This window comes from Scophthalmus maximus, chromosome 5 (genome assembly GCF_022379125.1).
Source record: "Scophthalmus maximus strain ysfricsl-2021 chromosome 5, ASM2237912v1, whole genome shotgun sequence".
Taxonomy (NCBI): Eukaryota; Metazoa; Chordata; class Actinopteri; order Pleuronectiformes; family Scophthalmidae; genus Scophthalmus; species Scophthalmus maximus.
Genome location: NC_061519.1, coordinates 20,913,502 through 20,940,985, shown reverse-complemented (window position 1 = coordinate 20,940,985; position 27,484 = coordinate 20,913,502). Strand labels below are relative to the sequence as shown.

Here is a 27,484-nt window from a genome sequence, read left to right as displayed (position 1 = left end):
AAGAATTAATTTTTAAATGAGATACAAGATACCACACGTCTCATAAACCATGATGCAAATACCTCAGCTCAACAAATTATATTATTGTCCCATTCCTTCAGGAAAACATCATGCCAACATTTTTTTTTAAATCTCATGTTGATGAAGGTAAAACTTTGCTACTGCTATTTGTCTACTGTGGAGCAGTTTGTCTGTGTTTCCTTTATTTCTTACCTTATGTTGATATGCTGGTTTAGTGTGAGCAAAGATTAAGCAAATTGGCCATGAGGTAGCATGTCCCAAAATAGCCCTCGGCCGCTGCTGAGAGGCTTTGACCAGTGCTCGGAGGAATAACGGAGGCGCACTTTCTGCTGTTTTAAAAATCATAGTTAAGGGGAAATGTGATAAATGCGGTAAGCCTCTTTCATTGCATCTTGGTTGATGTGTTTGTTTGACTGTCAGTTGTTTTCAACTTTACCTTCAGGGTGTAATTTGTCTAGTTAGCTGATATGTTTCAGTTGTGTATGGCCTGCGTCTAACACCGTGTCTTTTACTTAGACTTGTTGTTCACGGTAATGCAAGTGGGAATCTATTTTCACTTTAATGAGGCAGTATCTGTTATGGGACTGACTATATTTTGTGTATGGTCTCTTTGCTGTCGTGTAGATTAATATACAGTACAACTTCTGAAAGCTCTTTAACAGGATAAACTACAATGGCTCTGTTCTCTAATATCTCTTAATGTACAAGCTATGCTCTTTTCTACCATGTTGTATTTAGGCCTTAGTAATATTATGCAGTTATAATGCCAACAACATCATTATTGTTTATTATTACATTAATTTCAATCTACCAAATACATTTATATTAATATTTAATATTACATGGAAAACAATGTATGCATAACAGCTTAAGGATATCATTGTACATTCTGCACTGCATAACCATTTAATTTGCAATATACTATCCAAAATATATACATGTTATTCCCACCATGACAATGTTTACATGACAGTTAAATTAAATATGCAGCTGCCTCACAAATATTCCCAGTCAACTCAACCTAACTCAACCTATCACGCAGTAAATTTATACTTTATATGCTGATGCCGATGGAGAAATCATGAAACTTGCAATTTCTTTGGGAATACATTATATATGTTTTATTATTTTATATATATGGCTTGGTCAAAACAGAGAAAAATTAAAAGGGCAACAACCACCTGGTCAAGATGGTCAAGGAGTCAAGTGTGGTTTTATACCAGGGGAAAAGCAACCACATTTTCAGGGTCAAAACCACAACTGAATATGTAAATCCAAAATAAAAACCTAAACACTCAAGAGTTGCAGTCTTGAAGGGTGGCAGTTTTAAAGTTTCCTCACCAACAGAGGACTGGGGCCGTGGTCAACTTGAATTCAGTCATTAATTATGGATTCTAACGGTGAATGGCTTTTAATGAAGAGGTTTTCACAATGGCCAATACTTCTGGCACAGCCTCTACGTTTCAAGGAGGAAAAAGAAACTAAAAATAAATAGATGAACAGCCAAGGACAAGGCTAATCTGAACTGCAATAAAACACTATTTCCCTATTTATTTTTTTTACAATTTTTCTAGCTATCTCCTCTCAAAATGAGCAACACACCCATCCAGGATCCAGTTGCCCAGGGACTGTCCTCTGGCAGTGAGCAGTCATTACCCTGCCCACCCTTACAGCCCATCTCTGATCCCTCGGCTTCCAGACGAGTATGTTTCTACAAAAGCGGTGACTATAAGTTCAGCGGGCATCGCATGGTCATCAATGGCCGCACTTTCAAGACATTTGATGCTCTCCTGGACACTTTGTCCAAGAAAGTGCCTCTTGCATTTGGAGTGAGGACCATCACCACACCGCGTGGGGTACACCTCGTAAAAAGTCTGGATGACTTACATGATGGAGGATCTTACGTGTGTTCTGATCAAAAACGGGTGAAGCCATTGAACCTGAATGAAGTGAACCGGCGACAGGTACCGTGGAACACCACCAGACCCCTGAGCACAGGACGACAAAGACGTCTCCAGGTACGGCAGTTCGGCCGGAGGAATGAGGTCGTCAACGGGCCAACGAGGGTCACCGCAAGGGTGACAGTACGGACACCAAAGAGACTTCTGGTCATTAAGAACAAGGACCCCGCTGTTAAACGCACAATTGTGTTGCAGAGAAGAACAGCACCAACATTTGACTCTTTGCTGGATTACCTCTCTCAGATCCTGCAGTTCCCAGTGCTGAAACTCTTCTCCCCAGATGGCAGAAGAGTGAGTGTTTGGTAAACTGAAAATGGGAATGATGGTGGATCAATGCTAGTTTAAAATAATTCTTTAAAGTGTTATAATGAACATTTGCTTTTGTGGAATGGGTGAAAGATTATCTTTATATGGTCCTAATTAAGTCTTTGTATGTGCCAATATGTCCTGATAGGAATAGCTTGACATTCTGGGAAATATTCTTATTGTGCTATTTCTGAAATTTATATGAAAACATCAGTATCTTCTGAAGCCAATTATCTTAGTTAAGCATTAAGGGAAAGGGGAAAACACTGGCCAAGAAATAGTCCTGCATAACACAAAGCCACAAATTGCTGGCTTTTACTTTTCAGTTTTTAATGGATTTGAGAGAAAAGATAATCAGTCAACTTTACTGGTGCCACTAGGCTGATTTTACCAACCAAGCTACTGTAGCTGTTCCCTGTCTCCACTACACTAAGCTAAGCCAACTGGCTCCAGCTTCGTGTTTAATGGACGGACATTTTTAATTTCATGTGTTTTTTCACTCCTTATGTAATTCAGATGAGGCAATGTCTTTGTGACAATTAGCACCATGGCGTGTTAATCCGTGGTCAGGATTCAGTTGTTGTCCTCGAAAAACACTTTGTCTCTACCTGATGCTATTTAAAGCAAAGGTTTGTGTGGGTCACACAAATAGGATATAGTCTCTTGAAAGAAGCATGTAGGTACAGCAGTTCAGCAGTGAGCAGTTCAAAAACTCATTTTACCCAAGATCAACAGACGTATTTGTTCCCCGAAGTATCGCAGCACATCAGTTCCGTTTAAAAGGCATTCAGTATAAATGTGATCAAAATAATATCAGTCAGTGATAGAATTGAGTTATTTTGTGAGTTTTGTGCACATACACAGTCCAGCCACATACTAGATTTTATTTAAAGTCTTTGTTAGGCAAAGATACAATAAATTCATTAATAGTTTAGGCTTTATTTCCAATGCAACTCATATATATCTCAGGGAATCCGTATTTTTACCCTGTTACTTTACACATTCCAAGAAGTGCTAAGAGGCGCTATAAAAATCTCTTCGCCCTGTGGGTTACCGCTTCATAATCCGACGTGTCCTTTAAAAACAACAAACTCCCTGTTACAGGTCATGAACATAGAGAACCTTAAAAATGCAATCATACACTTTGAGAACTGCCTGTGGTCTGTGACGTTTGGACTGTATTACAATAATATGTGGGATAGAGAAATGACACTGACTTGCAAGTGATAGTACAAACTGAATGTCATTTAACATTTTCAAGGAAGGAGCCCAGGATACTTTTGCATGTCTCACAGTGGCATATGAGATAAATATCAAACTTGTTTCTCCTCTTGTTTCAGGTTGAGGGTCTTGCTGCACTTATCTTGTGCTCTGGAGTTGTTGTGGCAGCGGGCAATGAGCCATTCAGATTAGGAAACTACATTTTTCACGGAACGGGCCAGATGGCGCAGGTCATGTACATGGAAGAATTGGAGCCATCTGTGCTGCAGCCCAGAACCCGTAAGTCTTTATGAATTCCGTAGGTGAACTGAAAATATGTCATATGCCAATTTTCATGAAAAGGCCCGTGTGGTATTCTTGATGTTAAACGCTCATGGCTGTCAAAAACCAGACAGATTAAAGATTGTAATGTTTTGTAGTTTATCTGCAGACCTATCTATTAAAACTCATATTCCCATGTGAATTTGCACAGCAACTTTCATACTATTTCGTTTCTTTTCTTAAATAGCTGTTTATCAGTGTATCAAAAAAAAGGTTTGCTTGTGTGATGGTTAAGTGAAAGTCTACACATGAGTAACTCGATCCGTTATGAACAGACAGATGTGTAAGTGGTGTCCATCCTCTCATCTAACGTTTAGCTTGAAAGTAAATAAGTATATTTACTGAAATGTCAAACAATTCCGTTGAATAGTCCTGCCAAAATAATCTGAGTATAATCTGATACTTTTTATGTCCTAAAACATTTTTCTCTCTCTCTTTATTTCCCACATCTCTCACAAAAAAACTGATATTTTTTATCCAACACCTCCAACAAAGAGAACAACAAATCTCTCTCAAGTGGAAGAAGCTCGAGAAACTTCTCCTTGTCATCAGAGCGATACATTGTCGACCAGATAAACAAATCTCTGAATGGAAGCACGAATGACCACCTGCATCACCCCAACGGGTCAATTGAAACAGAAGTCAACCCGCACCACACATCCGTCGAGACACGTGGAACTGGGCAGGTAGATAACGGGCATCATTCTTGTGTCTTGCCTCAGGACGATGACATTGAGAAGTCTTTCCGTGTGAACCAAGATGGCAGCATGACAGTAGAAATGAAAGTGCGTCTGACCATCAAAGAGGAGGAGATGATCCACTGGACTACCACACTCAGCCGCCACAGCCTTAGCAAGAGGGCAGCTTGTGCCTCAATGTCTGAGTTGGGCAACAGCTCACCCGACTCAAACAATGCAATTGCCAAAGACTCCTCCAGCATCAGTGAGGATGACACCAAAGAAGAAAACCATCTCGCTGAAATAGGAAAGGGTGTCTGCTTTAACGACAAGCAAGTATACAAGAACCATACTTCAAAAGCTTCGGGAAAAGCAAAAACAAGTATCCAACGTACTCCTACGCCAGGTCCTCGACACGTTAGGAAGAAGGCATCTGTTGAGAGCGTTAAGACGGTGACAGGGTCAGGGGTTCAAGAGAGCAGCCTGGGACATTATTCCTACGTGGAGAGGACGGCTGATGGCGATACGACTGAGGGATACTGCGTTGTCAGACACAGCAGCAGCAGCAGCAAGCGGCCGACCCCAAAGCCTCGGAAAACGGCGTCTGCAGGGGCAAGCGACAAAGTCAGCCGCTCCCCTGCCAGGCCGTCAGGAGTAGCTGATGTCCTTCAGATACAGAATAACGGGATGGAGGTTACAGAAACTGTGATGCATATCTATGAGAGCCGAGGCGACTATGACAACTATTTTGCAAATGAGGAATATAGCGCAGATGACACACCTTTGCATGGTTCCACTTCGGTGTCAGATAGCAAACCGTCCACTGAGTCAGGGCCGAGTTCATCCAGCAATGATTGTGATATCGATTTTAGCAGGCAGCCGCCCACTACTGGCCCGCTACAACGACAGAAAGAGGAGATGTTATCATTGTCATCAGAGCCAGTTTCTCCAACACATGAGATGACGAACAATCTGTCTACAGTGACTGAGATTGACACTCAAACAGCAGCAAATTCCCTAATTGAGGACACAGTGAAAAGGGACAAGACTCCTAAAAGTGAAAAGGATAAAAAGACAGTAAAACCTGCCAGGAATCAAAAGAGTTCTACTTCAAAAAATAGCAAACCTTCATCTTCTGAGAAGCTCAGCAGCAATGCCAGTACGGGAAAAAAGAGTTTGGGTTCATCGGAAAGTGCTAAAAGTGGGAAAAAAAGTAAAGGAGCTGGGAAGAAAGTAGAAAAGCCTCAGTCTAAGAAATCAATTAATGACGAAGAGACACCCAGGACGGACTCAGCCTTATTAAAGAAAATTGAAAATGTAAAAATTACCCCACCCAAGAGACAGAGCGCAAATAAAATAGCAGCTAAAGACAATGGCCACAATGTCAATACTCCATCTGGAAGGCCTCAAATGAAAAAGAACATGTCAGACATTTTACAACCTAAAAAATCACTTCTGACAGGCAAAAAAACAGCGAGCAAACCCAAAACCATAACTGCAAACAGAACGCCAACACCTAAAAAAGCTTTGGAGTTCATTGAGAGTGTTTCCACGCCTTCCCTGAATCCAACGCCCTCTGAAATCCACCAGTATGTTGAGAACTGGTTGGAGAAAGTCAGTCGAGACCAGGTGCCGTACGAAGAGGCCGTCCCGGTTGAATCAGAACCTCCCTCGAACATTGCGTTTCAGATAGGTGGCGAATCTGAGACAGATGAGAAGAACGGATGTCAGACTAATTTAGATGAAAATTACCCGCCGCCTGGTGATGCTGTAAAGAAATCTCCTTCTTGTCTATCAGTTCCTCTGTACCACGAGGGGCCAGAAACATCTCTGCTGCACAATGATCAGAAAGCAAGAGGTTTATGCGTTTCAATGCCAAGTGTCAGGCTGGATCCTGTCAGCCAGGAGAACCAACTGAGGGCACATAGATCTGCAGAGGCCATCGGTCCAACCGGCAGTGAAGCGACTTCATCGATGTCCAACATTCTAAGTCCCAAAGAGACAATGACACCTGTCCCGCGGCAGCTTTGTACCTCTGTTCAGAACATCAGAAGGGCGTCCGACACCAACACAGCATCCAATCTCGAGAAGTCCAACAGCCTTCCTGATTTCTCCACACAAGTAACTTCGGTGTTCGGCTCGTCGTGTAAAGCATTCGTGTCATTCTTGTCAGTCATGACTCTGAGAGATAACATTACAGGCTCTGCTCAGGGAGACGGCGGCCAATCCAGAAGCACCTCAGAGGCCATGCTAATAATGCAATCCCTGCTCAAAATTTCCACCCTTGAGGACAAGGAAGAGCAGAGGGCAAGTCTGACAGATCTGCAAAGCAGAACATCCTCCCAGTTTAGAGAACGGTGGAAGGATTTCCAGATTTTGAGGGAGAGGCTTGAGAGTGAGCCACTTTCTCCCAGTGTTTCGGAAACGGAGTTTGCCCTGGATCTTGCCTCTGAAGGGGGAGACATATTTGAGGATCAACAGCTCACTATTGATGAGCTGATGGAGGAGCTGAATATGCCACAAGACCTCAGAGCAGAAATCTCCTCAACAATCCAACAAGCTAGAAGTTTCTACCCTGTGGAAGAGAGCACTTTTGTAGAGAATGAAAGGAACCAGTCCGACTCAGAAGAAGATGTGGAGAAATTTGTTGAGGAATGCAACGATGAAGCAAAGTCAACAGATCGTGAGGATACCTGCACTGTTGAGAACATTGCTGGAAAAAAACAAAATGATAATAATGGAGATGGAGAGTCAGACCAGGAAACTGATGAAGTTCAGGAAACAGGCCCTGATGTGAAAGAGACAGAAGTATCACAGACAGAAGATGAGGCCCTGGAAGTCAAACTAAATGAGACAGAAGAGAATGAAGACCAGGTAGAGGAGGATAGGGAGGGGGAGAAGGCAGAAGAGGATGGAGACACGAAAAAGACAAATGATGATGGTGAAGAGCTTGAAAACGTGGGAAAGAAAAGGGAGGAAGAAAGAGAAGAGGAGGCAGCGATGGAAGAGGATGAGGGGCAGGATGACTGGGAGGCAGAGAAAGGAAGTGTCGAGGAATCTGTAGTAAAGGTATGGACAGAGGAAGAGATGACTGCAGATGAGGAGGAGCAGGGGGAGAAATTAGAAGAAGGAAACAAAGTGGTTGAGGAGAAAGTGGAGAAACTAATGAATGAAGAAGACACAGACGAGAGAGAGGCTGTGGAGGACACAGAGGAGGAAGAGCAAGGGAAGGATGGGGTTGAAGAAGAGGCAGATGAGGACGAAAGTGGGGAGGAAGTGGGCAATGAGGAAAAGCAGGTGGAGGAGACTGAAGAAGAAGAAGCAGATGGGGTCGTTGAGGAGACAGATGAAAATCCCGAAGAGCAGGAAGAGGAAGAGATGGAGGAGGTCATTGAGGAGACAGAGGAGGAAAAGGAGGCAGAAAACATAATTGATAAGGGGGAGGAGATAGAGGACGGATCAGAGAAAATTTTAGAGACAGATGAGGAAGAAGAGTTGGGAAATATAACTGATGAGGTGAACGAGGAAGAGGAGGAAGAAGAGTTGGATAATATACATGAAGAGGTGAATGAGGAAGAGGAGGAAGAAGAGGAGGAGGAAGAGTTGGAAAATATACATGAAGAGGTGAACGAGGAAGAGGAGGAAGAAGAGTTGGATATTATACATGAAGAGGTGAATGAGGAAGAGGAGGAAGAGGAGGAGGAAGACATGGGTGTGGTTACTGAAGAAAGGGGTGAGGAAGAAGACAAAATGGAGGAAAACAATGAAGAGGAGAAGGCGGATGCCAAGGTCAAAAATACAGAAGAAGGGAGAAGTAAAGAAACTGGGAGTTTAGAAGAGCCTAAGGAAACAATAAATAGTATGGAGGAGGAGTCAATTGACGCTGAGGAGGAGAGGGAAGAAGATGACGAAAACGAGTTGAATGAGGAATTCGACCAGTTGGAAAAACAGGAATCAAAAGACGAGGTCGGAGAAGGAAATGTTACCGGAGACACAGACAGTGTTGCAGAGGATAAGGATTGTCAAAGCCTGCTCGAAGAGGCCTCCTATCTGCAGCAGAACAGTCGTGGTCGTGAAGAAGCAAATGCAGAACATAGCCCGGAATCACCAACCAAATATTCCTCTGAGGGCCAGTGTGAATATGACAAAGGTAGTGGAACAGACAATGAGCTTGAAACAGATGAGGGAGGTGAGCGTCACGAGGACAGACGCGCCGGCCTACCACATCCAGTGGAAATATCACAGGAGCTGCTTGACTATGTCAACTTTGCCCTTCAGTCCTCTTCACTTACATTCACCTATGATGCCCGTGGCAACATTAGGATCGAGCCGGATAATGCTCGGGCTGTGCAAACTAAACTGAATGTCATTCCCAAAAGAAGAAAGGATAGTTCGTATGGCCTAAAGTGTCTCCCGAGCCCGAACACCTCTGATTTATCCGATTACAGACCGGAGACTTCAGAGAGCGGTGGATATAAAACTCAGGACTCTCTAGACATCGTCACAGACAGCGGAGATGAGGCTTCGGAGAGACCGTCTCCGGTCGTTCACGTCAACCGTATCCCTAACGGAGGAACAAATACAGTGCAAGCTCTTGCAAGTAGTGCAGAAGTCTCTCGCAGTTCCAGGATCAAAAGTGCAGAGAGTTTCTGTTCCAACGATTCAGGCACTAAAGTCTCAAAAGAGGATCTGTCTTATTTTAGTGCCGCAAGCTCATTAAAGGCAGACGTGGAAGCTGCGCCAGAGGCCACACAGTGTATTTCACACAGCTCAGACAAGGACACAGCTGATGGGGTTTTGATCGACCGAGGAAGGTGGCTGCTCAAGGAGAACCACCTCATAAGAAAATCCCCTCCAATCTCCCTGGGAATGTACGGCGACGCCGACAGCACCTCCACCGACACCGGTCAGGAGAACATTGGCGAGGACTCGCCGGCTCATTGTAAAACCCGGCACAACCCCCTCGTAGCCATCTCCTCATCGGAGCTCGAGGAGATGGCGAAGCCTCAAACTCCAAAGTGTTCCTACTTTAACATGCCACACGGAAGTGATTCGGACCCCTTCATGGAAGATTCCATCGGGCACGGTGGGAAAAGGGATACGAGCAGTGTCAAAGGGAGAGGATTCAGGGTGTCACCAAGTATTGATACTTATCCAAAAATGTATCCAAATAAAGTCGGTAGTATGTCTTCATTTGCATCGGTTGAGTTCAAAATACCTGATGGGAAAGTGCATCCCGAGGGGGAACCCTCAGCTGTGACACAGCCAAGAAGGACATCTAGTGGAGGAGGCAGTGTAGTGCAGGTACACGACTCTCTGGAGACACTGCGCGTGAGATGTGGACAATACTGTCCAATACTATGAAAGCCGGATATTATGTCATATATTGATATTCACATTAGCAGGTCCAAGGTGTGGCTTTTCTCTGCTCTGACCAAACACCAATCTTTTTTGCAGGCCAGCCAGACCTACAGACCTGTGCCTCTTATTTCAGTACAGTCCAAAATGTACGTTTACAGACTTGGATTTTGTGTTTGTTGAACGAGGAAATTCAAAATTCAATGTAATAATACCAGCAAGGATGAAAAACATATATATGTCATTTATTTTTATACTGAATATAATGCAACACTTCTTTCAAAGAAAGCAGATTTTGTTCCTTATTATGTTTTATTTTATTGTTTGGGATTTTCTAAGACAGCTGTGGATACCAAAATATTCAATAAAGCCTGTTTTGTTTTAAAATTGTTTATCTATTTTTTTCATATGCCATACTTAAACTTACTAAATAAGATATCCCAGTGATCTAGCATAATTTTTAAAATAATTTCCTGAACAGAACCAAAACTGAATCCATGAACATCTGTGAATTTATTCTCACAGGAATCAGAGTGTGCATTATAACATTTCAGAAAGCAAAAAAAAAAAGATTTGGATCCTAAACTTACTTTTAGAAATACGTGATTTATTAAAATGGTAAATTCACAATCAGAGCCCACATAAGTCAATAGCTGCTGCACATGATTGCTGTAATATTATATTTTGGTTTTGTATTATTCTTAAAGCACATTTTCATTCAATGAATACAGGCTCAAACAAATAGATAAATACAGCCGGACACAGTACATATACATTAAAGTCTCTTGTAGGGGTTGAGATTTAAACTTATTCATATTTTACCAATTCATAACGATTGCCTTGAAGCATCTCTGTCCTGTGGTGACATTTGCTCTTCATAAGGTTATCAACGGAGTGAGGCATGTGAATTCTGAGTGAGCCGTGTGCTTGTAAGATCCTGTTCATTCTTGAAACTAGAGAACGGCAGAGTCCCTCAATCCTGACTCATAGGTTTCTTTATAACATCTTTAAATAACTCGGTGAATTCTACCAAAAAACATTATTATTTGTTTCATTACTCTGATTTGTGATACAAAAGCCTCAAGATAAGGAATGAATAAGTAATGAGGGTATATATATATATGTATATATATATATATTTATTTTTTTCTTTGCTCTTCACACTGTCTTCAGGCAGGAGACGGTGAGCGTCATCTGCAGCTGTCAGTCGGTCGGGTTGATGCTCCCTGATACAGTCAGGCATATGCAAGTGACACTTGTGACATGATGGCCTCTGACAGACTGGCTCGAAGCACTGCGAGTGTGACCAGAGGATATTATCCTCGAAATGAGTCTGTCCAAATGACGGCAGGTGTCAAGTTGGACTGTTAGGATTCATTTGGACAGTTTAATGTTTCATATTGAGTGAGTTGTACATGAGGATTGTGTGCAAGGGGGCAAAGCAGGGAAGTCATTCTCTCAAGTGAAAGCTCAAACTGGAGTGTGAGGGGTGTTTTCCGTCCCAATCCCTGACCCAAACACTCCACACACACACACACACACACACACACACACACACACACACACACACACACACACACACACACACACACACACACACACACACACACACACACACACACACACACACACACACACACACACACACACACACACACACACACACACACACACACACACACACACACACACACACACACACACACACACACATTCAGAGAGAGACAAAGAAAAGAGTGAGACAAAGAGAGAGAGAGACATTCTGGATACTTTCCAAGGGTTTTGTCAGTTACTATGGAGATTTGGAAAATAGCCCCTGCAGTTTAATTCCTGTGTTGTTACTAGGGTTGAAAGGTATCCCGTGCAAGCTCCGTTCCCTGAAATGGACGCCTGTCTCTTTACTCTGCTTGTTTTGCTGACCACAGAGAGAAGAGGTTCCAGTATGCATTAGAAAAACACCTTGCTGAAGTTGGGGGGGGGTTCCTCACGGTAAACAGCAGGAGAAGCATCAAGATCCTATTCTGCACTAATAAAACAGTACACAAATACTCAAGAATAGGTCCTGAAATTACTATCTGCAAAACATATTTAGAGAATGGAGACCCTATATACAGTTGGGTTGTTAGATTTAGTGTTTTCCAACCAGGAGACCTGGGCCCTTCCAATGGGTCACAACACAAACCTGAGGGTTTGTGAGACGATATAGGGGAAGGAAAGAAGACAAAACTAAATTCTGCATTTGTTTTCTTTTTTTTCTTTTCAATTTGGACTGATTCGCTCTATTGTTAAATATTTCAAGATTTTTTTTTACTTCTTTGGGCCTTGAAACGTTGACGTTAAGTGAGGCCGTCAGCCAAGAGTAGAGGGCAAACGTCTCCTGGGTGAATCTGCCAACAACACACAGACAACTGAAACAAGACGAGGGGCCCCAGCCAGACACAAGCTTAAAAGGTTGAGAGCCGCTGGTTCAGTGTTCAACAACCCGTCGTGGTTTAAAATCCCATCGTATGTTTAATTGAAAAAAAAAAAAATGTACATCACAGTAAGTAATGGCACAACATGGAAATACTGAAATTGTACAAGCACAGTACATGACAGTACTGATATCAACCTGATTATCACGTGCAAACTTGTGAGCAACCTCACTGCGATGCTGTGGTTGTGGATTCACAGCCTCTCGTGTTCACGTTTCGATGCTCTGTGCATTCACCAGGGTGCAAGGACGACACTGTGCTGCAACTGGCTGCCCTCACTAAATCTGCCATGTCGTGACACACAAAGAAGTCCAGCAATTTATCCGACAAGAAAGTTTAAAAAAAAAAAGAGCAAAGCAGAGCAGAGCAGAGCAAAACAAAAGCCCAACAACCAAAAACTAACTTGATGTGAGACGGAGCCAAACGGAACAATTCAAGCACTAATAGCTGCTACTTAATTAATAAAATGAAGCCCCCAAATGTGCCCCTGTCCGGGTTCAACCCCTGGCAAATGATGTTGGGGACCATTGCTATGGCTACTGGGCCCACGGGTCGGTGATTCACCGTCACGGGAGATGAAACAAAGGACGCCTTTTTTCTTCTGCCTGCGGTTCTGAAGCGATAACACCCAGAAACAAGATTGAATTTATCTGTTGCCCTGTCCCATCACATGCGGACCGACTCTGACTAATGTCGAGTCTCATTTGATCCGTGCTGTAAAGATCTTTTCTAATTAGCTCCCCCGCGGCGCCGTCGCTTTTGTGGGAAACGGGAACCTCAGCAACAAAAAAGAAAAAAAAAGAAAAAAGAAAAGACCAAACGATAAATTCCAAACATTGCCAAGAATGGGAGCTATTTGGCCCAAACTGTGGCACTGGCAGAGGCCCGGCTACAAACAATAATTACGGCCGACTGTCTGCATTCTGTTGCTGCAGTTAGGTGACAGATCAGCAATACACAATCCCTGCTCTGTCTGTGACAATCCCGGCCTCCTCTGTCTGTCTGTGTGGCTAACGTTGGCAGAGCGCCCTCATAATGAGCCTGGGAGCAGGAATGTTTTAACGGCCCCCACCCCTGCCTGCAAGTGAGTGTTGATCATGTGAATTTCCACAGCCAGCTTTAGTGATGGGGCTCCACTGTTTACTTACACTGTGACCCCTGTGTGGGCCTTTGTATGATGATTTTTTATATTTTTATATTTTTTTTGAGCTATTGCGCTTGTGGTCATTCTTGTACTTTTGCATTTTGATACTTCACATATATACTTGTGTGCCGTTACATTTCCAAGGCAAGACTTTCATTTCTATAATGGATTATTCATACGGTGCTGTTGTCACAATAGTTGATCTTAACACTTCATCCACTGCAGGTTTTCCATCCCCTATCCAGTGTTTGAAAGTAACTAAGTAGATTCACTGAGATACTTTAGAGTACATCCAATTTATGCTCTTATGTACTTTGTTTCTTGCACATTTTGGCACCAGTTTTATTTCATATGTATATTTACTATTTCATAAGAATTTTTAGATTTTACATGCAGAGCACAATGACACTTTGCAATACATTTAATTACTTAACCCCAAAAGAACTGTTTAAATGTGTGGTGGTTGTTTAAAACTTGCACACATTGACTATATTAAAATGTTGTTCATGGATTGTTAATTTTCACTTTAAATTTGTCTGTTTCTCAACAGATTTGGATCTAAAATAACTTCAAAGCTGAGAAGAAATGACTGGGCATTAACACAACTCTTGACACTGAGACTATTGAACTCACAGTGCTCCCTTTATTTGCTGGTGCATTGCAAAAACAATGTCACCTGACTACAGGTTTACTGTATTTGTGCGTTCTTTGATCATTTCCATCTTATGCGACTCACCTCACTTCTTTTTAGACGGAAATATTGTGCTACCACTATACAATCTGAGTAAAAGGTCAATAACCAAAACCCCTTGAATTGGCCCTGTGTGTCCAGACGAAGCCAAGCCATAGCTTCAGGCTTTAAAACTGTGCTAATCTCCCCATGTTCATGCTTCCCAAAGACCAGAGCAGCTGGCAAAGCAACTGGGTTTTTCTTTGCACAGTCATATCTCAAGGGCAACATGCCAACTTCAAATCGCTGCAGCCAACCTCACCCGCAGGGTTCGAACGCAGAAAAAACCTCTGTGAAAGGAACATTTGTGCATTCAAGCTGTTTTTTTTTTTTTTCTTCTTTCTGGTCAACAAATGTCACTGAAGCAAATAAGACACAAATTAGTGACTGCATCTTTTTGTGCTTGTGAAGGAGCACAGCGCAGTGTGTCAGAGGTGCAGTGTCACGGGCTCAGCTCTGCTGCGTCTCCCTTCAGAAAGACTGCATCTCAGCAAGTCGAGCGGCACTGCAGCACCAACAGTCCTGCACGCAGTGAGACAGAAAATGTTTTGTACATGAAGATTAGTCTCCATGGATATGTGAAATATGTTGATTATCTGTAACAGCTTAACTTAAGGAAAGGGTGACATAGATACAAACAGGCTCCAAGGCTGCGGCAAGGCTGGCAGGATTGAAGGACTTTTATTTGTGTCGTAGCCAAACCACTGTTTTCTCTCTCTCTCTCTCTCTCAGAGTCTCATTGTGCGATCGTCAAAGATTCATGTGTGTAGCAGATTCAGTGGGCAGCCCGGATGAGTTCTGCGCCTTTTGCATCTTGCGTTGATGTTTGTTAAACCTGATTAGTGATTGCGAAGCTGCTGACTTGCACAAACTGTACTTTCACACATACCATGATGAACCGCGAATCAAAAAAACAATAGCACACACACACACACACACACACACACACACACACACACACACACACACACACACACACACACACACACACACACACACACACACACACACACACACACACACACACACACACACACACACACACACACACACACACACACCGAAAGCATGGACGGGTGCATGGATTGTTTTATGACACAGATTAATTGAAAACTGGGGAGAAAGGACAAAACTGTGCTTTGTGGACGAGAGAGGAAATGATTGTGTTGATCATTGATTCAAATAATTACTCAGATATGCACAACCTTGTGCCAAATCTTAAATGTGAGCATTTCATTTTGCCGTCATGGACAAGGACATAAAAAAAAGTTTTCCTCAGAATAGTTTGGCTCAAATGTCAAGGAAGGTGGTATGTAGGCAGACATCTCGAGGTGAGTGTTTATTGATGTTGCTCTTAAAGAAAATAACTCTGGAAATGAACTCATGAAAACTCAACCAAACAGCACATTTTGACAGCAGCAAAACCTCACCTTGTTCTGCCTCCTCGAGAAGCAACGACACAAAAAACCCCCCAAGCAACTGAATATATAGGGTGTTTAATTAACACCTACACTTCTTCAGCCCAGACCAGTATTCACTGAGGGTTCACACCTACAGTGAGCTTAAAAACCAGGGAATATTATTTGTCATTTAACTCCTTCTCCCAAGATCATTACATTACTAATTCACTATCTGGAAGGTACGTTTCTCATCACATTTTACTAACAACAATAAACTGTCAAACTAAACATTCCCACTACAAAGGATCCCCCATCAGTTGGTTTAGCCCATGATGTCAGCGATGACATCACCAACACCATAAAAACCGGGAAATTCGGGGCGGGGCTTCTTTCAAACAACAGACCTGCATGGTGGCTCTGGACAAAGGCACAAACAATGGTGAGTATGAACAAAGAAACAAACAATTCAACAATTTCCAAACTTACAACTTAATAAAGATAACTGAAATTAACTTATGGCTGTGTGTTTGCTTTAACTTACATTTGCTTTAATGTGAATTGTAACAACTTTCTATCACAAACAAAGCCGGGAGTGAAGTTGTTGAAGCGATGTTACCTTAGCAATGCTAAATTATAGCAAAATGAACACACGTAGATAGGCCTGTCACGATAACTACATTTTGTCGCTCGAAATATTGTCCCAAAAATGATAATAATCTTTAAGACAAATTTTTTTTCGATTCTGAATCGTGTGAGCTTGCTTGTTGCGTAGGCAAGTCCTACACGATTCGTGTCGCTGCGGAGAGAAGTGTTATCCACAGGCTACACTTGTGTTTAGGCCTCAGATGAAACAAACAATTTGACGACATGGTGCCTTTGGAAAAATACTGTGAAATCCATATTTTATGACATCTTTATAGACCAAACCAATAGTTGATTAATCACACGACGAGAACAGATGAGAGGACGGAAGCAGCGAGACTTTGCTGGACTGTTGTTGACGTTCATTCTTATGTCGACAAACATGCATGTAGACACAATGGCTGTTATTGAGTTTAATAAAAAAATGATTTAGTTAAAATGCATTTACCGTAAGATAAGTCGATAACGTAGTTACCGTGACAGGCCTACGTGTCGAATAGAATATGATCTGCAACATGATGAGTAGCGTGGTGAGTAAAGGGATCTCACCCACTCTTGTCATTTTACAATAAAATGTTGACCTATTAAATGGTGATCGCAGGAGGTCACTCGTTCAGTGTCCAGTGCGTCTCAGAACAGAGGCCACGTGAAAGACGGACACCTTATGTCCCCATACAGAACCATGGCACACGAAAATCGTCCCTGCATAGTTGTTAACGGCGGTTGTTAAACGTATACCACCAGAGTTAATAACCGAATGATCGGTGATATACATTTCCATTGGCAGAAAAAGTAAATCCAGACTTTTGATTCGGTGGATAAAACGCACCGTTGGGTGACAGGGCGCAGCCCTGGGCAGAGCCACCGCCCGGACTGGGCAAGTCACCGTCTGGCCTAGATAGTAACCCTGGATCTGGCTCTATGGGCCTGAAAGAAAAGAAAGCGTGTATTGTGATCCCCCTTTGTGATTGGATCATCCGGGTGTCAGTCAACTGGCCGCTGAGTCATTTGCATGAGGAGGAGACTATAAATACGAACCGCCGTTGGAACCGCCTTCCCAGGCGCGCTCTGCTGATGCTGTGTCGGGACCAGAGACGGACTCGGACCGACGACTTTGCCTTTGACTGCTGACTGTCTGAACGCGTCGTAGAGATGATGTCGTACACACACCCTCGACATTCCTCCTACAAGAAGATGTTCGGCGGAGACCGGGTCGCGGTCCGGAGCTACTCCAACCGCCAGTTCTCCAGCCCGGCGCGCACCACCCGGGCGACCTACGGTCTCTCCATGGCGCCGGCCGTTTACGCGTCCAAGACGCAGCGGCTGCGCAGCAGCGCGGCCATGCCGCGGCTCTCCTCCGACCAGCTGGACTTCGCCCTGTCCGACGCCGTCAACAGCGACTTCATCGCGAACCGCACCAACGAGAAGGCGCAGATGCAGTCGCTCAACGACCGCTTCGCCAACTACATCGACAAGGTGCGCTTCCTGGAGCAGCAGAACAAGATCCTGCTGGCGGAGCTGGAGCAGCTGCGCGGCAAGGGCACGTCGCGCGTCGCCGACCTGTACGAGGACGAGATGCGGGAGCTGCGGCGCCAGGTGGACCAGCTCACCAACGACAAGGCGCGCGTGGAGGTGCACCGGGACAACCTGGCGGACGACATCGACCGGCTGAGGGACAAGTAGGAGGCGTGGCACTTCTTAACTCTGCACTGTTCCAGAGGGCTGTTGATTTGTCCTAAATATGTGTATGCCCTACAATAACCCCTTTATTATAGATGAACATGTTATAATAGACGCCCATAGGCCAGATGATAAAGTTTCTGTCTAAAATTGTAAGTCAGACACTGCGCAAAAACCTTTGCTGCCTTATGTCTGAATTGAATTTACTTTTTAATGCGTAAAGCAAAGACAGTCAGTGCTGGGCATGCGGGGGGAACTAGTCACTGCGTTGATTTAATGTAGCTGGCGTCTGAAATGAAATGCCTGTGTTTTTTGCCCGTCTTTGCAGGCTGCAGGATGAGATATCCCAGCGGGAGGAGGCCGAGTCAAACATGCAGAGCTTCAGACAGGTAAAGTATGATTCTTCACCTTTTATAAACCATTTTTTCATCAGACCAACTCTGCGTCTGTTTTATTCCTGAACGAGACATAAAGAGTGATGGGTTTGCAGATGCCGGTGGCCCCATGCGCCGTCCCCTGCCCCGCCTCAGTGGTTCCTGTTGAAACCACCAAATTGTTGACAGGTGATGTCAAATAGATTAGATGAACCTTAATTATCACCACGAGTCTCACTTCTCTAGCAATTGTGTGATGTAACCGTCCCCTTTTTCTCTTAAATTAACTATATCAAATTACTGATCATGAGCCGCAAAGGCAGGAATGCACTCTCCTGAAGGCACACCGGTAGATTCCATAGCCCTGATCCGAAATAACTGTAGAGCAGAACTGCCCCCTGGCCTGGCACAAAAGGCCAAGTTGTGGCTGTCGAGTTAAATCGGGCCTGCAATGAGGGGAGATCTTTTAAGGTCTGACTGGTCACACTGAATGAGCCGGACACAGGCACAACAATGATGTGGACCCAATGTGGTTATCAGAGCGAGAAGACAAGCCACCATGTGATCCGGCCGCCTCGTTCTCTGAGAGAACACACACACACACACACACACACACACACACACACACACACACACACACACACACACACACACACACACACACACACACCCCCCACACACCCCCCACACACCAACCAACCAACCAACCACTTGTTATGGACTCATGGAGATTGTTTCCTGTCACTGGGTTTCATGGTGGACGATGAAGTGACGAGAAGTCGGGGAAATAGTTTGCAAAGAAGTCATGGTTCACAAAAAGACAAAAAAAAAAACCCACAAATGTGCTACACAAATGTGGTGCTTTGTGCAGCGCTGAGTGTTGAGTAAAATTACATTTTCCAACGATCATGCGCTTCTCAAGGAATGCATTGAATCATCAATACATTGCAAGACCATGACCTTGTCCCTATGAATAGCAGGAAGGAAGGAAGGAAGTCCTTGCGGACTTGCACGGTGGTGGCACACAAACAACAATGCAGGTCCCGCAGTGGGCTCTCGCTCAGTCAGGCAGACAGTCACTCCTCCAGCCTCGGGCCGGTATGGGAAACCCTGGTGAATAGCGCACTTTGTCTGAGGTATTACAGCGGGGCCAAAGCTGCTTCATTTGCCGATACCTCAATTACCAGCCTGCCAACGCTCTGACAAAGCACAGCGGCATGGGAGTGTACCACAGTGAGTGAGTGTGTGTGTGTACGTATGAGACATGCACTGGAATGAAATCAAATTGTTTTGTACAATAAAATGTTTAACATTATCCTGTTTTTTTTCCTCCACAGGTGAACATGTCCCTCATAATTAATTCAGGAATGTTGTAACATGATCAAATTAGAGCTTCTAGTAGAACAACAGAATTTCTGAACAGAACAACCAATAGGGATTTTCAGCTCAGTAATGCAGTTGGGTAATAATGAATGGGATTAAGGACCACTGGAACTACACTGTGTGGGTGCTGGGTGCTCTGCAAGTTCCCCTCCTTTACCGAAACAAGCTCAGGACAAGAAACCAATCTCACAGAATTTGGCACAACTTTTTTCCCCGTAGAGAAGCTGCCAGAAGATGGTTTTAAAGTTTAATTTACTTGTTTTACTGTACAAAAAAAGTGACTCAATTTGACAAAGGCCAGCATGTTGGAAGACGTATTCTGATCCTTTACTAAGATAAGAAGAGAGTTGCAAGAATTGAAAGTTATTTGGAAAAATCAAAAGTTTCAAATTTAAAGCCTCTCCTTATGCTGAAACACTGTTCAGACAAAACAAAACATCATCTTGTGGGTTTGGGGAAACACAATCCACATTTTTCACCATTTTATTGACGAAAAAAGTAACTGATTAATCAAGAGTTTTATTTTATTTATTATTGGATTATATTATATATATATATATATATATATATATATATATATATATATATATATATTATATAATTTGTCAGTGTGAGGCCAATCTTAGGTTCATACACTATTTGTCATGTAATTTTAATGCCATGCATCATATTTAAAGAGCTTTTATGTTTTACTTTATCAAATGCAAATCTGAATTGTGAAATGAAGCTGAGTAGGAGTATTATGCTGTTAAAATTCAGGACGTGAGTAAATGAACTTGGGTACATTCAACCACTGATACTGTGATGTAGTCGGGGTGTGTTGCCTAACGGCTGATGCACTGTTTACAACATGAAAACCTTAAGAAAACACAGAATTATGTGTCGCAAACATCTGCAGTGGCACTTGCCACGTGTCTCCAGTTGATGTTTATTGGATGCATGTGTTCGTGACCTTGCCGCACAACACAGTGCGTTCATTTTGTGTATGTGATCCCTCTGTGTCAGCAAACATGTGATGCATAATTCATGTCACCTTCACAAGTCACCTTATTAAGAGTCAGTGTCATGGCACAGGATGTGGACAATGCTGCCCTCTCCAGACTCGACCTGGAGCGGAAGGTGGATTCACTCCAGGAGGAAATCAACTTCCTTAAAAAGCTGCATGATGAGGTAAGCTTCCTTTTTTGTGTGGCCAGAGCTGACTAAGTATTCTCCGGAAACATTGCACGTGTATGCTATATTTAAACATTTTCCCAAATGATTTAAGGCCAAAATAATAACCTCAAATTCTAAATTTGTGGGGTTCCACGCATCAGAGCTTCTCTCATATATCCAGGAAAGTCATAAAATGTATACAAAGGGGCTTTAAAATGAACTGTCTATATTACCTTTGTGTTTCCTCTGCCCTATTGATTGTATTGCAGGAAATGCTGGAGCTGCAGAGCCAGATCCAGCAGCAGCAGCATGTGCAGGTGGACATGGACATAGCTAAGCCTGACCTGACATCTGCTCTGAGGGACGTCCGTCTGCAGTATGAGAACCTGGCCTCCAAAAACATTCAGGAGTCTGAGGAATGGTACAAATCCAAGGTTAGGTCTAAAGCATGCATGTTCCAAAACAAATTCTGTGGGTCAATGCATTTTAAATCCAATATAATTAATATATTTTAGTGGCTAATATGATCACTGAGAATCGGCACTCGTCTCTACAGTTCCCTTCGGGGCATTTTTAGTATCTTGGAGCTCTTTTTTGCATCAATAGACTTAACTGTTTTTGGTTCAGTCTCACTGCTCTCATCACTGTCATTTTGGGGTTATAGTAGGCAGCTGTTTTCATACATCAAAGTGCCAAAAACAAAGTTGGCGAGTGTTTAACAGCTAAAGAGCCAGAGATTACCCACGGGAGCTGGTGGAGACCAAAAACAGAGCTGAAAGAGACTGAATATTGGCCCTACATGGCTTTAAATGAATGATAATCATGCTCTAACTGCTAGATGTGTAAACAGACGGAAGACAGAAGTTCAAGCGTGTTTCCACTGCCCCATATGGGCAGAAAATCATCTTGTGCGGGTTTAAATAAGATGTTGTTGTTGCTTGAAATGTGCTAAAAATAATTGAAGCGGTGCAGTTAAGTCGAAGATTTATTCTCTACATGACCCTGGCAAAAAAGGAAGTAACCAGTGTGAATGCAGTGATTCCTTAAAACGGCATCAACCACCAAACTGCGGCATATTGTCAGCATCTTTAATAATTTACATCCCTCCACGTTATCTGTCACATTCACTCTACCTCAGCCTCTAACTCATCGTTTGTTGAACAGCTGATTCCTCTCTTCCCCTCTCTTTCTCTCTCTCTCTCTCTCTATCTATCTCCATCTCTCTGTTCATCTCTGCGACTGACAGTTTGCTGACCTCACCGAAGCTGCAGCCAGGAATACCGATGCTTTGAGAGTGGCCAAGCAGGAGGCCAATGATTATAGACGCCAAGTCCAGGCACTTACCTGTGAGGTGGATGCCCTCAAAGGAAGTGTGAGTATGCGACCTGAGGCTGTGCGCCTACCGTATAGCTGGAAACAGACTGGCCTCAAAATATTCACAAAATAAGCTGCATGACTCAGAATAATGACACCGCAAAGAAGAAAAATATCCAGGGATAAATTCTGTTCACGGGTGGCAAAACCCCATAAAATCCCCCTCACATTATATAATTTTTTTTCCTTTTTGGATATTTTCTCTGCCTGAGTGTCTTATTGTTCCGTCTCTGCTTCTGTCCCAGAATGAGTCCTTGGAGCGCCAGATGAGAGAGGTGGAGGAGAACTTCTCCCAGGAGACAAACGGTTACCAGGACTCCATCGGCCGTCTGGAGGAGGACATTCACAACATGAAGGACGAGATGGCCCGTCACCTCCGGGAGTATCAGGACCTCCTCAATGTCAAGATGGCCCTGGACATTGAGATTGCCACCTACAGGAAGCTGCTGGAAGGAGAGGAGAGCAGGTGATAGATGGAGACATTTGCATCTTCAAAAAGTTAAACATTTCCAATGGCTCGCCAACAGATATGCAAATGAACATATGCAGATTTTTGAAATGCACTTTCTACCCTTTTTCAGGATCTCTACCCCACTGCCAAACTTCTCATCTCTCAACCTGAGAGGTACAATCACGTTCGGCACGTTGATTTCACTGCAGGAGTGCTAGTATTGGTTAATACCGCACACCAGCAGTTGATAATATAACACACAATTTTTCTTTCTTAGAAACAATGATGGATATGAAACCTCACGTTGAAACCACAACAACTAAGAAGGTTCTCATCAAGACCATTGAGACCAGGGATGGTCAGGTAGGATCCACTTAGTCATTTTGAATCACCGAAGCAATTTTCTGACAGTCATTTGAACTCAAACACAACTCTGGCTCGTGACCGTTTCTCTGCCCTCTGTATCTTTTTTTTTCCTGTCCACCAGGTGATCAACGAGTCAACCCAGAACCACGATGACATGGAGTAATCATGGCTTTGTCTCGGCAAAACAGCCAATGGGAGCAATACGAAGAATCACAGTTCACTGTAGCTACGAGCAAGCAAACGAACCCACAACACACAAAAAGCAAACCGCTTTGAAAAGTGCCTTTCTATGTGATGATCCAGTTAGCCTGTTAGATGACACAGATTGTATTGTGCTTCCCTCCTCTGCTGTCACATTTGTGTAGACGATAATAAAATCAGCACAACATAGAAATCCTCACTTTTAAGGCTACAAAAATCTTTCTTTGTAACCAAAGTAGTATGTTTGATCAGCATAGCATGCACACTCCAGGAGACCCGTATGCTGAAGATGTCACAATTGCCTGTACGCAGCAATAAACCATTAAGATTGAAACGCAGTGCACAAGGTGTGATACTTTCCTTGCAACGCGTTGCGGTAACGAAGTAGCATGAGGAAAAAATAATTCTTCATATTGAAAAAAGGGAAATGTTTGTCATTTTGACATGTCCTCCTTTACAATCAGTCTTTAATTTTTAATCTAAAACATATTCCATAAAATTAAAGTGATCTTGAAAGCAGTAAATACCCAGTAAACATCTAATCAGTGTAACTGAATTAATAAAAGCATTGGCAACGTAATACAATTTGGCTGGTAAGTAATATTGACAGGATACAAATATCATATCCTTTGGCTTCTATTTTTCAATCCCTGCTTTATAGGCAGCTCATACTGGACTTTCCCAAACTATTAGCAATGGCTAAAAAGGAGGATTCAAGAGTCAAAATTGTATTGATGTTGCTTAGAACCAGGGGCGTGTCCTCAAAGTAGGCAATGCATGCAAATGGTGGCCCCCAAGAACGGCTGATTAATCCATAGCAACTTAAATTTTATGATCGGCTATGTCCTGCACGGTCGGTAACCCTCACATGGCCCACTAGCCTTCTGCCAAAAGCTTTGTAATTGGATTGGCTAACGACTAAAATATCTAATGGGTGTGTTTGATGGGCCTGGGATGGTGGGTTCGGTTTTGGTTCGATGTTGGGGTCCCTTTTTGCCTGGGGGTCCCAAAGTCCATCGAAGCACGTCTGCTTATAACTACAGATTTTATTAGGAGTAAATGTACAAAAATATAAACAACATTAAATTTGAATTACAGGATCTCAGGGCGTCGTTGTTTTGTCACCTGTTTTTTTCCAATCGAATGAAATTCGAAGCTCAACTTTTAGGATGACATAGAAGAGAAGTACTTCTACAAGAATGAGACAACAATCTCTCTGTCTGCAGATGATCATGTGATATGAATGAAAGTTCCAGAAACAACCAAATGACAGACAAAGAAACTGTGCATTCATAATGTGTCTCGACTTAGCAGCACAGTCCTTTTGGTAGATCTCACATCTGATATTTCATATAATCCATTCTTCACCTCCATCTGCACAGTGTTGCCTGAGCCACTGGCTGGCGCACAATCCCAATCCCTATATAGCCTTTTGCACGTGCCACAATACCGTGTGTTTTGATCTGTTGACCCAAAAGGTAACTACTTCTGCCAACATCTGCATGCTGCAGCTCCGACCACAACCCGTGCAGCCTGGCGCTCTCACAACCCGAACCCGCTGCACTTGACCGCCATCTGTCGGTGGCGATCTGTGACACGTCGGAGGTAGGAGATCGCACTTCTGGAGCAGCCCTCGCGCGCAACATTGCAGGATGGAGGTCTGCGCGGCGCGGCGTCGGGTTCTGCCAGGTGCATTCAAACGACCGGGATTCCCGTCGGTTAATTAGTGGCGCTTGTTTTCTCCGCCCGCTCGCCCCGGGAGATCGGCGCGCAACAACTTTCTCCATGTGACGCGTCCTGTCGGTGGAAACAAGAGCCGGAGGCGGAGGGGGGGGGATGCCGACACGATCCGTTTAAAACTTGGTTTTATTTCCGCTCCTTTCAATCGAAGTCCCATCGTGCTGCCAGGGACTGTCTCTCGGCGAATGACCGAGGCTGCAGGTGTCTTCGTTTGAAATCTTTCTTTCCGGTTCACTGTCGAACCGCGGCGAAGAGAACGAACATGGAGTCAAGTTCCAGCAGGTTGTCAGTCAGATGAAACTCAAGACCAACAGATTCCGACTGAGGTTCCATTGAAAGTCCTCTTTTTGTTGTTGTAGTTGTTGTTGTTGTTGTTGTTGTTGTTGTAATCTTTCGGTGATGGGCTCGGTGACTTCTGCGTTCACGAGGACGAGGAACGCGCTGGTCAAGGTGGGCTCGGAGCCGGAGGGCCACGACGCGGAGAGGAGCCACTCCGCGCCGGAGTCGGCGCGGGCCAAGAAGAAGAGCGCGCGCTTCCCCGCGTCCATCCAGGCCGCGAGGCAGAGTTCCCGCCAGTCGCTGTCCGAGGTCCTGAGCCGCCAGGACGCCGACGGGGCCAAACAGACTGCGAGGAACAGGACCCCCGAGGCCCCGCCGAGAGGTGAGTCAGTGTGGAGCCAGAGTCAGGTGAGGTCTCCAGGCCTTGGGTCGTTCAAGTCAACCGCTTGTTGGCGTTTCCAACACAAGTCAAGTGCATATTTAGGAGTGAGTAAAAGTTGCAATACCACAGTGTAGACATAACTCCTGCATTTAAGATTTCCTTCAATCGAAGTTCCAAAGTATATCCCGCAAAATATGCTTCTGGTGCTAAATTAGACGTGCGCATTAAGCAGTATGATCCATTTTGGAATAACAGGTTGCATATTGTTTACATTACACCGTGTGAGATCATTAATAATATTGGAGCTGGTTAAAGTGTAATTTAAAATCATTTGTGTTCCTAATGGTTGTTTAGGTGATTTCTTATATTTTGTGTGAACAATATGATGCAAAAGTTGCAGGTCAAAAGTCTCTGAAATGTAGTTAGGTGAAGTCTTAAAGTGGCATTTAAGGAAATATTCAAATAAAGTACAAATCTTTCATTCGTTAACTAGTACTTGACGTTACAATGTAGTTATTCTCGGCATACTTGATAGCTTGTTGGCACAGTTTTTTTGGGAACATCCATGGCCCCAGATGTTACTTCACACTGTACATCTCTGTGGTTCACTTTCATGGATTTATCCGTGCACGAGAGCAACTGGTCACTTCAGAGGATTTCTGTGAATACGCTGCCGAATATCTATCGGCTGAATGAAATGGGAGCTCTTTGAAGGCTCCGGCCTCAATGCAACATATCTCCACTAACCAAAGCATCTCTTTGATGTCTGAGGCGTCGCCACCGCTGCAACAATGAACAAAATAACGTTCCTGTTCACCGACGAGGAGAAGTATTCCTTTTTATTTCTTTTTTTTTTTAAACTTCACACTTCTAGCTTCAATGATTTTTCTCGACACTGTCTCACCTGCACTTGTTGTTTTTTCCGGGCGAGTCAATTCAAACTAGCGCGTGAAGCTGACATTTTTCACACTTCTTTCATGGGGGATACAAAGTTGTACCCGAAGTTTACATTTCTGTGAATCTGTGTACAGTAAATCTGGGCTGCAGCTTGTGCAAAAATTACAACATTGTTGCATTGTATGTCACGAATACAACACTTTAACATCTCAAAAACTTTGTTAATATGTTCTTACGGCTTTGTCCTTTGCGTTACTCGGCGTTTCCCCTCAGTTCATCCTGTTTATCTTCAACTCTCCGCCGCTGCCACATCCCTGCATGTCTGTCCCAGAGGGAATGCTTCTCTCCCCGGTTGACTCCTAAAATACCAACTGTACTGTGGCGTTTCCATGTTCCTATGACAGTAAAGGCTCCCGTTGAGTTCCCTCCCTCGTCCCTCGTGACGTTCATGAGTGCCGAGCAGTCTACTCTGTACACTCGCATGCTCCCTCCTGGGGAACCGAGCGCAGACTCCGACCTCCCGGTCCGCTCATCATGTCCGCGGCCTCTTCAGTGTCAGACGGGTCCAGCGGTGTACAAACCTCAACTAGGGGCAGAAGTTTAGAGATTGGAGAGACCAGTTTGTGTTCGAGGCTCTTTCGGATACCTAGAGTACACACAGTAGTACAGGATCTCTATGGGAACAGTGTAACATTCAATACTGTTGTCCGGTGTGAATGTAATTTAATGGAGAGATACACCACTGGTGCAAGAACTAGATCATATTCGTATTCATTAATACGTGTTAAAACTATGCCTTCATCTTCACATCGCATTCAAACTGAAAATTATAACAAATAACATATTTGAGAATATATCATAACAAAATATCATATTGGAGAAGCACAGTCTCCAAGATATTTGACATTTTGGCCTGAAAATTGGCTAAAACGGTTAATTGACTTTCC

General features: G+C 43.7%; 3 protein-coding genes across 4 annotated transcripts in view; all 3 read left to right on the top strand.

Moving 5' to 3' along the window:
* Window positions 1–1,610: 1,610 nt before the first annotated feature.
* LOC118311214 (oxygen-regulated protein 1) lies at window positions 1,611–10,233 on the top strand. The gene is made up of 3 exons (XM_047332166.1): window positions 1,611–2,273; window positions 3,629–3,788; window positions 4,326–10,233. Exons 1-3 carry the CDS (start codon window positions 1,611–1,613, stop codon window positions 9,869–9,871), a joined length of 6,369 nt encoding a protein of 2,122 aa, XP_047188122.1. The 3' UTR covers window positions 9,872–10,233.
* Window positions 10,234–17,300: 7,067 nt separating this feature from the next.
* Window positions 17,301–23,577, top strand: LOC118311244 (vimentin A2). The gene is made up of 9 exons (XM_035634931.2): window positions 17,301–17,934; window positions 18,264–18,324; window positions 20,767–20,862; window positions 21,117–21,281; window positions 22,094–22,219; window positions 22,467–22,687; window positions 22,803–22,846; window positions 22,950–23,035; window positions 23,160–23,577. Exons 1-9 carry the CDS (start codon window positions 17,408–17,410, stop codon window positions 23,199–23,201), a joined length of 1,368 nt encoding a protein of 455 aa, XP_035490824.1. The 5' UTR covers window positions 17,301–17,407; the 3' UTR covers window positions 23,202–23,577.
* Window positions 23,578–24,360: 783 nt separating this feature from the next.
* Window positions 24,361–27,484, top strand: part of pde1cb (phosphodiesterase 1C, calmodulin-dependent b) — a 74,440-nt gene continuing 71,316 nt past the window's right edge. For both annotated transcript variants that reach the window (XM_035634927.2, XM_035634926.2), the window contains exon 1: window positions 24,361–25,640. In XM_035634927.2, coding sequence (XP_035490820.2) covers window positions 25,379–25,640 — 262 coding nt within the window. In that variant the 5' untranslated portion in view covers window positions 24,361–25,378. The remainder of the gene's footprint in view (window positions 25,641–27,484) is intronic.